This window comes from Rattus norvegicus, chromosome 5, assembly GCF_036323735.1.
Source record: "Rattus norvegicus strain BN/NHsdMcwi chromosome 5, GRCr8, whole genome shotgun sequence".
Lineage (NCBI taxonomy): Eukaryota > Metazoa > Chordata > Mammalia > Rodentia > Muridae > Rattus > Rattus norvegicus.
In genome coordinates this window covers 66,555,708-66,569,163 of record NC_086023.1, presented here as the reverse complement: position 1 = coordinate 66,569,163, position 13,456 = coordinate 66,555,708, and the positions used below count along the sequence as shown (strand labels likewise).

The following is a 13,456-nucleotide window of genomic DNA, read 5'->3' as shown; positions in this document are numbered from 1 at the left end:
GCAGACGCTAGGATGTTTGGGCTGACCTAAGATATGCCTGTAAAAATTATGCTGAGAACGACTGGGCCGTGTAAAAGTATAGACCTTTCGCTTCTTTTATTTAATTTATTTAGCGTCTTTCATATGGTCGAAAATCACCAAATTGAAAGCTTTGGACATGTTCACACGAAAAATTAAATCAGGCATTTTCTTAGAGTCCACAGATTTATCGCTGATGTGTCCTAAACTGACGCAAGCGTAGTTGCGCTGGGTCGGCTTTCAGTAGTCAGCGGGAGACCGGGGCGGAGCTTGTAGGAGCTAGCAGAAGCTCGAGCGGAGAGCGCAGGCGCGGCTGATCTACCATGGCCGAAAACCTGTACCGAACCCGGTCCCGGGTTTACAGCCCATCCGTGCTGTTTCTGCACCCAGATATGGGTATAGGCGGTGCCGAGCGCCTAGTGCTGGACGCGGCGCTGGCGCTGCAGGAGTACGGCTGTCAGGTGAAGATATGGACCGCGCACTACGACCCAAACCACTGTTTCATTGAGACCCGCGAGCTCTCGGTGCAGTGCGCAGGGGACTGGCTGCCTCGCAGCCTGGGCTGGGGCGGCCGCGGCGCCGCCATCTGCTCCTACGTGCGCATGGTCTTTCTGGCGCTCTACGTGCTGTTTCTCTCCGGCGAGGAGTTCGACGTGGTGGTGTGCGACCAGGTGAGGCCGCCACTAATTCTTGGTTGGGAGTGGTACCTCCATTCTAGGTTTTTAGGAGCTGTCCAGCAGGAGTCCCCAGGGAGAGAACGGTCACCAGTTTTAGTATGGACCCTTTAAAATGGCAGATCGCAGGGACATCTCTCCCCCGCCCCCTTCCTTTCGTTGAAGATCCTTGAGATAGGGCTCACTTGCCTGCATTTTAAAGGTTTAGCCTGGGGATTAAATTGATTGGATCCAGGTAGTTGTTGGCATTAAAATGTCGCCTTCCGGTCACACCTTGTAGCTGACTCTGTTTACTCTTCTCCGTTATTCCTATTGTCTCTGCTTCCAGGTCGCGTCCATCCCACCCTCTCCAGCCTTCCTAATGCCGCCATTCCGGTACTTAGCAGTGCCGTGGATTAAAGTCAAGCTAAACGTATCATGTCCCCTTTAAAACTTTACCATGGTCCCCATCGGTCTTTGGAGAAAAGTCCAGTTATTTTATCTGATCAAGTGTCTGAGCTTACATATGGAAGCCATAGGTCAATGTCAGGTATCAATGTCTCAGCTAATCTGCACCTGAACATTGGAGTCAGGCTCTCTCACTGAACCTGGAACTGAAAGATTGAGCTAGATTTTGGGACAGGTATTCACTGCCATACCTTGTATTCCTGGGGTCAACGCCTCAGCCCCGCCTTTATTTTTCTTTTAATTGAGAAATAACATTCACTCTGGAGTCAAAGTTCAAATAGGAAGTATAATGTAAAAATTCCCTGTTCCCAGCCTTGGGAGAGCCACTGTCAACAGCGTCTTCTGCATCCTCCCAGAAATGATGTGTGGCCATGGTAGAATTCGTATCTGTTTCCTGCTACATCTTACTTGTACGTAATTGGGATTCGGTGTACCTGGAGTTGGAAACTTTGCTTTTGTTCTGCAAAAATTTGAGACATCTTATTAATATTCAAGATCCCTATCAGTCTCTTGAGGGGCTGAAAAGTCCCCTTTATTGAAATATCCTGTAGTTATTCTTCCCTAAAAAACAACCAGGTTTGAGGGGTGTGTGTGTGTGTGTGTGTGTGTGTGTGTGTGTGTGTGTGTGTTCCTAGGTGTGACACTAGGTGTGATATCTTCACACTACATTTATCTCACTTCTTACATAGTCCTCTGAGGAAACTCCTGAGGGGCGGGGAAGACTGCTGTGGGTCATGGAGTAGCTCACTGTAAATGTCAGTTTTCCGGACTTTAGTTCCAAGGGTGTCACTTTGTTCTGCCACAGTCTACTCGGCTACCCAGTGCTCTTATCCACAATGGATGCTGCTGTGCTCTAACCAAGCAGACAGATGAACATAGCCACAGTTGCTCCAGGGATGCTTTAATTATGATCCTGAGCTGCACTGAACCACCCTGAGGAAGCTGTATGGTCATGGTTAATGTAGGTATTTACCCAGATCCTATGGGTTCAGTAATGCCAGGCAGCTAGGCAAGAACAGGAAAAGGATTGTGTCCTGGGCGGTTGAGGCGACCAGTCACTCACCTGCTTGTTTCACCTTGGTTAGGTGTCTGCCTGCATCCCTGTGTTCAAACTGGCCAGACGGCGGAAGAGGGTCCTCTTTTACTGTCACTTCCCAGATCTGCTGCTTACTCAGAGAAATTCATCTCTGAAGAAGTTCTACAGGGCCCCCATCGACTGGATCGAGGAGTACACCACGGGCATGGCAGATCGCATCTTGGTCAACAGCCAGTACACAGCTTCCGTCTTTAAGGAAACCTTCAAGACCCTGTCTCACAGAAATCCCGATGTGCTCTACCCATCTCTGAACATCGGCAGCTTCGACTTGGCCGTTCCTGAAAAGATAGATGACCTAGTCCCCAAGGGGAAACAGTTCCTGTTCCTCTCCATCAACCGGTACGAGAGGAAGAAAAACCTGCCCTTGGCCCTGAGCTCCCTGGTCCAGCTTCGCGCTCGGTTGCCGCCTCAAGAGTGGGAGAAGGTTCATCTGTTCATGGCTGGCGGCTACGACGACAGGGTCCTGGAGAACGTGGAGCACTATAAGGAGTTGAAGAAAATAGTCCAAGAGTCAGATCTCGAGCGGCACGTGACCTTCCTGCGGTCCTTCTCAGACAGACAGAAGATCTCACTCCTCCACGGCTGCTTGTGTGTGCTCTACACGCCCAGCAATGAGCACTTTGGCATCGTCCCTCTGGAGGCCATGTACATGCAGTGCCCGGTCATCGCTGTCAATTCCGGTGGGCCCTTGGAGTCTATTGTCCACAAGGTCACGGGGTTTCTGTGTGAGCCCGACCCAGTTCACTTCTCGGAAGCCATGGAGAAGTTCATCCACAAACCATCCTTAAAGGCAACGATGGGCCTGGCCGGAAAAGCCAGGGTGGCAGAGAAGTTTTCCGCTGATGCATTTGCAGATCAGCTCTACCAGTATGTCACCAAACTGGTGTAGTCGGGAGAGTGTCAGGTAGGGTCTGTATGCCTCGTGCACTGCAGTCCCTCTTCTGGGTTGTAGAAGCACCTTTGAAACCAAAAGAGGAGGGGGAAAAAAAGGAGCTAGAATCTAGTGCTAGTGAGATAATTTTTTTTTTTAAGTAGACTTGAGTCTTGAGTGTGAGCCACCTGTCCACCACACCCACCTGTCATTTTCTGAAAATACTCTCAATGCTGTAATCATTCCGAATCACATCAGTATTGTGGAAAGTACGGTAGAAATCTGCTGCTAGCAGACGATTTTAATTCTATTTTCCTGGATTATTGTTCCTTTATATATAAAGGTTTAATCATCCAGTGCCTTAATTGGCTTTAGTAGTTTAGGTCCTAACCATTGCCACAGTCAGTTGATTTGACTTCAGAGTGTAATGGGAACGGAGCTACTGTGGTTCCCATGCTCAGTTTACTTAAAGGGTTCTCTAGTAGCTGCTCAGAAATTCTTGTTGGAATTTTGGCTGGATCCACAGCAAGAGTCCTCAGTATTATTTATTTGTTTTGTTTTGTGTTCTGTTTTGTTTTTACTGCAACTTGACAATAAAAGATGTTTGGCATTGGAAGAGAATAGAACATTAGGTCTGGGCCCAGCGCTCTGACTCCGTCTTGTTTAATAGTTTAACCTGAAGTCGCAAGACTGGGATAAACAGGAGAGCTGACATGAAGGACATCATCGCACATGTTTCGGCTTACTGTGTCAGAACTACACGTGCTTGGCCTTATTTCTTTGAGCCTGTGGCAGAAGAGTGTATCGAGGCAGAAAGCAGAAAGGTCCAACCTCCCTTTCTAGAAAATGTCCCTTGATGTCCTGATTCTCTTCCACTAGTCCTCACTACTAAAGGTCCTGTCACCTCTCAGTAACACTGTGGGCCGGGAACCAAGCCTCAGGGCACAGGCCTTTGGGAGCTGTATTAGAGTTCTCGAGAAGAATAAACAGCACTTACAGAAGGAATTCCCAGAAGAAGAATGACTTACAGGCTTCTGTCCAGCTAATCCAACAGTGAGCAGAAAGTCCAAAAATCCAGCAGTTCGGGCCATGAGGCTGGGTGTCTCGGCTGGTCTTCAGTAGACTCTGGAATCCCAATGACGTAGGCTCTAACGCCAGTGAAGGAATGGACTTGCCAACAAGGTGAGGCCAAGCAGGCAAAGAGCAAAAGCTCCCTTCGTCCTGTCCTCAAGTAGACTTCTAGCAGAAGGCGTGGCCCAGACTAGAGGTGTGTCTTCCCACCTCAAGATCAGGATTAAAGAAGATCTACTGACTTCAAATTAAGCAAAACTCCCTCCCAGGTGTGCCCTCTGTCATTAGATTTTAGTTCATTCAAGATGGAGTCAAGTTGACAACCAAGAATGGCCATCACCGGGGACACTCCACATATAAACTGTATACCAAGCTTCATATTTCAGACATGTTTCTTAATGTCATCCACGTCTCCAGCCCCTGTAGTGTGTATGTGTTGTATTCTCTGCAGAATTTAGCATGCCCGTGTTTCCTGTCCTTCACATAAACGCCTTTGTGTGAAGCTTGCTTGATCCTCCACTCCCCTCTCCAGCCCCCACCCCTGTGACACTGCCCAGTAATAACTGTTCGTTGTTTACCTGTTGCTTGTAAGTGCAAGTATTAAAGCAATTTGAAAGCTAAACTCACCTGTAAGACTATAATAAATACCTGTAATCCAATGGTCCATTTTATGGTTGCACGCACGGAGCCAAACAACCAGCCTGCCCGATTTAGAGGGAAGTAATCTCTGCCTAACGCCTCAACTTCTTCATCTGTGAAGTGGGGCAGCTGCCCTGTCATGCTTCCCTGGTAGGGTGACTGTGACAGATTTCAACAGCAGTCACAGTGCAGAAACAATACATGGTATGAATGTTAGCCACTACCTTTGGAGGTTAGAAAGGACTAGAAGTTTCATGTCACCTCAGGCCACAGTGAGAGACCACTTTGTTGAGGCTCTGTAGAGATGCGGTTTTAGTTTAAATCTGTATCTCGGGAGTATTTCTTCCAGGCACAATATCAGAAAGGAGCTTCACCAAGTAAGGATGTCACACCTGGCTCTGTGGAATTTGGTTTCCTTAGTGTCTCGGAAGATCCGGTAAAGTGGGTCTTCCCAATTCTGTGGTTTGGTTCATATGTTTGAGAATTAGAGCCTTTCGGGGACAACCTGATGGCTGTGGCCCTTTGATTCAAGACTGGAGGAGTCGGTGGAACAGCTTGCTCACTGCAAGCACAAATTCTGTTGTTTCTTTTGATTCATTCTCAAATGACCCCTGGACTCCAGGCACTGTCTTCCTTGTCCTGAGCCCGTGGATAACAGAAAACTTCCCAGGCCTAGACAGACTACCAAGTCCTACCTGCTCTGAGTGTCTAGACTCTGGGCTCCTAGACAGACAGCTGAGGGTGGAGCTTTGCCCACTGGGTGTCCAGAACTTGCAAAATTCCATTCTGTAGAGAAATAGCCTGGACCACTAGAACTGACTTGGCCTCACCAATAGTAATTCTAGCATTAGGCAGTCAGCCCTTCTCAGCATGCTGTCAGAGGTGCACAGTAGACATTCATCATTTAATCCTCATGAAATCCAGTGTCCCTCCGCACATCAGTGAGGGTAAACAATTTGCTCCATCACAGCCTAGAACCCCACCCTACTTGCTTCAGTCATCAAGTTCCATGCCTGTTGGCCTTGCACCTCCCTCCACAGCACCGCTACTGTGCTCGCTTGGGCCCCTGGGCTCAGACAGGCGTCACTGTTCCTTACCACTTGATCCTGGGGTGGTCTGAGGTTGGTGTAATTCTCCAACATCTTCAAAAGGCCCAGACAAGTGGAAGCCACAACCAAGTGTGCACAGCTGACAAGTGTCAGGTTCAACCCATCTTGCCTCTAGACTTCAGACTAGCCAGGACTTCTCAGTTTGCTGAGACACGTATACCACGTCCCTCATACATGCACACCCAGTTGGGGTGAGGATGGCCTTGTACGCAGAAGGTACGAACTTGCTCAGTGCCAGGCTGTATTGCTATTCTTCCTCCCTTGTGAGGTTCTCATGGCCTCTGGACTTTTCCATGTGATCTAAAAGCTCGTAGAGCTCACCCTGGGTTTTCATGTTTGCTTCACGGCATCCTTCAAAGGCAATTACAGGCACCTTTGGGGTGGGAAATCAGATCTGCATCTGGGAAGTAGTTGCAAGGAAGTCGAAGCCCGGTGTCTTAGTTTGGGTTTTATTGCTGTGAAGAGACAACCATGACTACGTCTCTTACAAAGGAAAGCACTCAGTTGGGGCTGGCTTACAGTTCAGATATTTAGTCTATTATAGTCATGGTGGGAAACATAGTGGTGTAAAGGCAGGTGTAGAGTAAAGGGAACTTTGAGTTGATCTGAAGACAACAGGAGACTGTGTACCACACTGGGCATAGCCTGAATGTAGGTGACATCAGAGCCTACCCTTACAGTGACAATCTTCCTTCAACAAGGTCACACCTACTCCAACAAGGCCACAGCTCCTAAAAATGCCACTGCCTATGGGCCATGCATTCAAACACAGGAGTCTGTGAAGACCATACCTGTTCCAAACACCACACCTGGATTTCAGAACGGCCCGGGACAAGGGTTTCTCCCTTGTACCAATGCCTCTCCTGCACTGCTTCCTCACCTAGGCTACCGCAGGAACCTGTTTCACCTCACTTGTTCTGCATCAAACACCATTGCCACCCTTGATTCACCCAGTCTGGTATCCTGAGTCTCAACTACTGGCAGCCAAGTCTTACACTGTCACTAACTGTCCTGAGACTTCCTTTCTGTGCAGTGCAGCTCCTGGAATCTGACAGACTCCAGAGGTCACCCAGCCTAATTTGTTCACACGCAGGGGAATAATAAATGCGGGAGGGCGATCGGCCTGCAGCTGTCCCTCCTTTGTCTTCTTGTGGAGCCCTCTTCCAGCATCTCCACCACACATATATTCACTTACCTCTTGCCACTCTGAACTTGTTCCTTCATCCCCAACCCCAGCCCAACCCCCTGCAGCCCTGTGCTCCATGGAGGACAACATCTGTGCACGAACGCCCAAACACCTGGTAGGTGGAGGCTAAGGAGTTTTCTCAATGGTAGGTGACTAAACAAGCTGGTTACACAGCCAGTGATGAATGGGTAGAGGTTGGGAGGGTAGTGGGGGGATGGGGGGACATTCCAAACTACCTGGAGTCAAAGGTGCTCAAGCCAGCAGCTCCCCAGGGATTCATAAGACCAGGGTCAAGAAGGAAAGAAGTCTACAGTAAGGGGGACCAGGCCAGGTTGTTGTGTTTTGTAGGTTTGGGGTTTGGGGATTTTGTTGTTGTTTTGTTTTGTTGTTTTTTTGTTTGTCGGTTGGTTGAGGGTTTTGTTGTTGCAGGGGTTGGTTGATTTTTTGTTTTGGGGTTTGCGAATTGTTTGTTTTGCTTATTTAGTCTTAGTGGAAAAGCTAAGAGCCCTTATTTATTTCATAGTGTGTACATGTACTGAAATCATGCGATTCCACAAATATGTGCAACTAACATGGGACGACTGAAAACTTCCAAAGCTAGGTATGATGGCATGCACCTTGAATACCAACACTTATAGAGAGACGGGGGTTGGGGGGTGAGGGATAGGGCCCGTGAGAAAAGTCAGTGGGTAAAAATGCTTGCCACCAAGCTTGCCACCGAGCCTGACATCCTAAATTCAGTCCCTGAGATCCCCATAGTAGAAAGAGAATTGACTCCCACAAGTTGTTGTCTGACTTCTACACCCATAAACAAATAGATGTTAAAAAGGAAAAATTTAAATTATGAAACAAATTTTTAGCTAGATATAGTGATGTATGACTTTAACCCCAGCACTTGGGAGAAACAGAGCTGGGTGGATCTCTGAGTTCCAGACCAGGCTGCTCTACCTTGCAAGTTCCAGGTCAACCAGTGTTCCACAGTGAGACCCTGCCTAGATATCTAACAATTCTAAAAGGATCTTACCTTTAAAAAAAGAAACTGTAAAAACAGTCCCACTGGCTTTTTGTTTTTGCAGCATAGTAGTGGACATCAGTGTGTCCAACTAATGCCCTGAAATGTGCATTGCCCTTGATAATAACTTCCTAGTGTTATATACTGAGACTGCTTCAACTTTTTGCTACCATAATCATCTCAGTGGCAGGATGACAGATTTAAACCCTAAAAGCAAATATTTAAAATTTCAAATGGCAAAATCGGAAGGCAAAAAACACGAAAAAATAAAAGGCATGAAAAGAAGATTGCAGCAACTGCTTGGCATCACACACACACACACACACACACACACACACACACACACACACACGGATGCAGTTCTCAAAAACCAAAAATGCCTTGCCCTCAATGACGGTTTTAGGACCAAGTCACCATATTAACCAGCTCAGATCCAGCTGAATTGTGGGTTGACATTTCATTGTGGAATACAGAAATCTAAGGATATTTCAGTTCAATAGAGTAAACCAGAGTCACATGTGTGCTCCTGGGAGCCACTGTCTGGAACGCTGAGCAGTGTGGTCCTATTGCTTACAAGTGGCTGGAATGTGAGCTCTAAGCAGAAGAGAGGATTTCAGGAAAGTTAGGCATACGCAGGAATGTCACTAAGCTTGAGATTTTAATGGATCACCTAATGCCCACCAGAGCACACTTCCTGTAATATCCTGTAACTTTCATGGTAGAAAGCCTTCAGAGCAAGGAACATGGTCCCCAACAGCAGACAATCCTACAGGTTCACCAAAAGGGAACCTGCCTCTCTCAGAAAGGTGTGGGTGAAGGCCTGCTGGACATTCTTGGTTCACGGGACTTCCCTTGCTTCAGCGAAGGAGCCCAAAGGCAAGAGATGTTCTCCGAGCTCAGCTCATCTAATGAGCTATCTTGAAGTCCTTCCGCTAAGGCCAGAACCCAAGGCCACAAAAAAACACAATCCAGCTAGGAACAGAGCGAGGAGTAAGCAGGGAAGGACAAGCAAGCTGTCCCCAGGAGAGCTAGGCAGACCGAGCAGGTGTCTCCCCAGTGCTCAGTGGGACAACCCTTAAAGACACCCCAAAGGGCTCTGACAGCCATCCAGCACTCCTCACCTACACCGAACCCATCGTTCCCATGACCCACCTTACCAGAGTGTACATAGGACCTGTCATGTGCAGGAGACTGGAGAAAAAGAAATGATGTTAACAGCCTCAGACACTCGGACTTCTGTAATTCTGTGGTTCTTCACAGTTTTATTGAGACCTGACTGTTTCTTTGCTCACATTTGGAGTCACATTTTACCCATTTTGTAAGTTTTCACACATGTATTTTGTGTGTGGCAGTGCGTCCACACATGCCGTGTCACACCTGTGGAAGTCAGAGGACAGCTTGAGAAAGTCAGTTCTCTCCTTCCGCCATGTGGACTCCAGGCCTTGGAGTCAGCCTGTTCAGGCTGTTGAGGCATCTCCCCAGCCCCCCAGACCTTAGTTTTGATATTGTTCCCATTTGTTTTCCTTTTATTGAAAATAGATTCTTTTCTCAGACAATATATCCTAACAACAGTTTCCCAACCTCCTACTCCCAATTCCTCCCCCAACCTTCCCTCCCCACCACATCCACTCCCTTTCTGACCTTCATGTGAAAAGAACAGGCTTCTAAGAGATAGCAAACATGAAAAAAATAAGATATTAGATAAAGCCAAAACCATCACATTGAGGCTGGACAAGGCAGCCCAACATAGGGAAAGGAGCCCAAGAGCAGGCACAGGAATCAGGCACCTACTTAGTCACACACTCAGGAGTCCTACAAACTAAGCTGAAAGCTATACCATATCTGCAGAGGCCCTGGTGCAGACCCACGCAAGCCCTGTGCTTGCTGCTTCTGTCTCTGAGTCCATATGAGGCTTACTTAGTTGATTTACAGGGCCTTGTTCTCCTGGTGTCTTCTCTCCCCTCTGGCTCCTATACTCTTTCTGCTTCCTCTGCTGTGTGGTTCCTTGTGCTTTGAGGGAAGAGATTTGATGAAGTTCTCCAATTTAGAGCTCCGTGTTCCAAGGCTGTCACAATGTCTGACTCTGGGTGTCTGCATCTGTTCCCATCTGGTGCAGGAGGAAGCTTCCCTGATGATGGCTGACTAAGACACTGCTCCATGAGTATAGCAGAATGTCATTAGGAGTCATTTTATTATACTGTAGACCAGGAGCGTTTGGTTTTACCCTAGGTCTCTGGGCTATCTAGTGTCTTGTTCTTGGCCAACCAAGCAGTGACTGGTATGGGTTCCTTCTGCGGAGTGAGCCTTAGGTTTACATAGGACATTGGTTGACTACTCCACAAATTCTGTGCCCCCATTGCTCTAGTGTGTCTTGCAGGGATAACATATCATAGGCCAAAGGTTTTGTGGCTAGGTTGGTGTTTTCTTTTCTGGTAGCCTCCAGAGTGTCTTCCCATACCAAAGTCACTAGAACACAGGGCTGAAGGTGCCATCCATGTAGACACCAGCTCAACTTCTCCATGTTTAATGAGGTGTGTGGGGTGTCCCCAGTTTGTGGAGAGTAACCCATTGTCTTAGCATTAGCATGGATTGTTAGGGGATTTCCATGGGACTTCCTTGGTTAACAACTTAACTGAATGCAACCCAGTCCCACTACTGGAAGCTTCTTTGGTGACCAGAAATGGCCAATTGTAACTCCATATCCCCCATTATTAGGAGACCTGATTAATACTGTCTTCCATATATTTGAGGAAGTTTCTACTGCACTAGGTCTCCATAGCATTCCCCAAATGCCCCTCAGTTCCAGCTGTCTCTCCCCACATTCCAGTCCTCAATCCTGTCTACTCTCCCCTACCCACATAATCAACCTGTTCCTATCCTCACCTGTCCCCAATCCACCCATAAAATGTATTCTATTTCCCCCTCTCAGGGAGATCCATGTGCCTCTGCTCCTCTATACCTTACCTCCCTTGGTGCGCAGATTGTAGCTTGGCTATCATTGGTTTAATGCTCAATACCCATATGTAAGTGTACACATGCCATATTTAAATTTCTGGGTCTGGGTTACCTCACTCAGAATAATTTTCTCCAGTTCCATCCATTTGCTTGCTAATTTAATAATGTCATCTTTAATAACCAAGTTAATACTTCATCATGTAAATGTACACATTTTCTTTCTCCTTAAATCTGTTGAGAGACACATAAGTGGTTTCCAGTGTCTGGCTATTATAAATAAGGCCACAATAAACTTGGTTGAACAAATGTACTCGTGGTGGGATGGAACATAGCTGATCTTGAGGTGGATCGATTCCCAGCTTTCTGAGGAATTGCTATATTGATCTCCATAGTGGCTGGACAAGTCTGGACTCCCATCAGCAATGGAGGAGTGTTCTCTTTATTCCACGTCCAGCATAAGCTGTCCTATGTGTTAATAATCTTAGCCATTCTGACAGGTGTAAGACAGAATCGCAGGGTAATTTGATTTGCATTTCTGTGATGGCTGAGGATGTTGAGCATCTAAGTATTTTTCAGCCATATTGGGTTTCCTAACAGACTATATGAAGCTCAAGAAGGAAGACCAAAGTTCAGACTTTTCAGTTCTACTTAGAGGGAGAGACAAGAGGGAGGGGGAAATGGGGGGCAGGATCCGGTGTGGGAGGAGATGGGGAGAAGTACAAAGGGTCAGGAAATTGAATGAAGATGTGTAGCAGTGGGGGATGGGCAACTGGGGGTAGCCACTAGAAAATCCCAGATGCCAGGGAAGCAAGAGGTTCCCAGGACCCAACAGGGATGACATTAGCTGAAAAACCCAACAAAGGGGAGAAAGAACCTGTGGAGACCATATCCAGTGGATAGACACTGCCCCTGGCAGAGGGATGGGGCCACCCACCCATCTCAAAAATTCTAACCCAGAATTGTTTATGTCTAAAGGAAATACAGGGACAAAGAATGGAGCAGAATCTGAAATAAAGGCCATCCAGAGACAACTCCCACCTTGGGATCCATCCCATCTGCAGACACCAAACTCAGACACTATTACTAATGCCAAGAAGCACTCGCTGACAGGAGCCTGGTATAGCTATCCCCTGAGAGGCTCTGCCAGAGTCTAACCAAAACAGATGCAGATACTCACAGCCAACCATCAGACTGAGCACAGAGGAAGAGTTAGGGGAAGGACTGAAGGAGCTGAAGGGGATTGCAACTCCATAGGAAGAACAACAAACAATATCAACTAACTGGACCCCCTAGAGCTCTCAGGGACTAAACCACCAACCAAAGAATAAACATGGAAGAACCCATGTCTCCAGCTGCATATGTAGCAGAGGATGGCCTTGTCAGGCATCAGTGGGAGGGGAGGCCCTTGGTCCTGTGGAGGCTTGATGCCCAAGCATAGGGGCCTAGGGAGATGCTAGAGCAGTGAGGTGGGAATGGGTTGGTGGGTGGGGGAGCACCTTCATAGAGGCAAGGGGAGGGGGGATGGGATAGGGGGTTTGTGGAGGGGAAACAGGAAAGGAAGACATTTGAAATGTAAATAAATTAAATAACCTATTTTTTTAAAGAAATTTTTTTTGTTGGATCTGTATCTCATTTTTAATTGGGTTATTTGGCTTTTTGATTTCTAGCTGTTCTTTTTTTTAGTTCTTTTTATATTTGGATGTTAGTCCTCTATTAGATGGATAGTTGATAATAAAAATCTTTTCTCATTCTGTAGGCTGCCACTTTGTCCAAATGACTGTCGTTGTCTTCTGTGCCAATGAGCTCGAGGCTGTTCTGCATTTTCTCTTCTATCGTACTCAACGTATCTACCTGGTTTTATGTTGAGATCTTTGATCCATTGGGACTTGAGTTTTGTGTAGAGTAATCAGTATAAATCTGTTTGCATTTTTCTATATGCGGACACCCAGTCTGACCAACACCATTTGTAGAAGATGCTTTTTTCCCAGTGTGTATTTCTGGCTTCTTTATAAAAAAAAAAAAAAATCAGATGCCCATCGATGTGTGGATTTACGTCTGAGTCTTCAATTCAATTCCATTGGCAAACTTGTCTGTTTTTATGCCAGTTCAATGTGGTTTTTATTACTAAAGCTCTGTAGCACAATTTGAAATCAGGGATGTGGAGACCTCCAGCAGTTCTTTCATTGTATAGGATGGTTTAACTATCCTGTTTGTTTCGTTTTCCATATGAAATTAAGAATTGTTCTTTCAAGTTCTGTAAAAAAAAAAAAGTGTTGGAATTTTGATGGGGATTGCATTGAATCTGTAGATTGCTTTTGGTAAGATGGCCATATTAGTCCTACTGATCCATGAGGATGAGAGATCTTTCTATCTTCTGG

General features: G+C 46.8%; 1 protein-coding gene across 1 annotated transcript; it reads left to right on the top strand.

The window, feature by feature from the left end:
* Positions 1 to 276: 276 nt before the first annotated feature.
* Alg2 (ALG2, alpha-1,3/1,6-mannosyltransferase) lies at positions 277 to 4,836 on the top strand. Its single transcript, NM_001100710.1, has 2 exons — positions 277 to 689; positions 2,225 to 4,836. Exons 1-2 carry the CDS (start codon positions 342 to 344, stop codon positions 3,122 to 3,124), a joined length of 1,248 nt encoding a protein of 415 aa, NP_001094180.1. The 5' UTR covers positions 277 to 341; the 3' UTR covers positions 3,125 to 4,836.
* Positions 4,837 to 13,456: the final 8,620 nt, after the last annotated feature.

Bases quoted from the DNA above. Each gene is read 5' to 3' on its own strand.
- Alg2 (NM_001100710.1), top strand. From the start codon at position 342: ATGGCCGAAAACCTGTACCGAACCCGGTCCCGGGTTTACAGCCCATCC. The intron at 690-2,224 runs GTGAGGCCGCCA...CACCTTGGTTAG, and splicing joins ACGTGGTGGTGTGCGACCAG to GTGTCTGCCTGCATCCCTGT.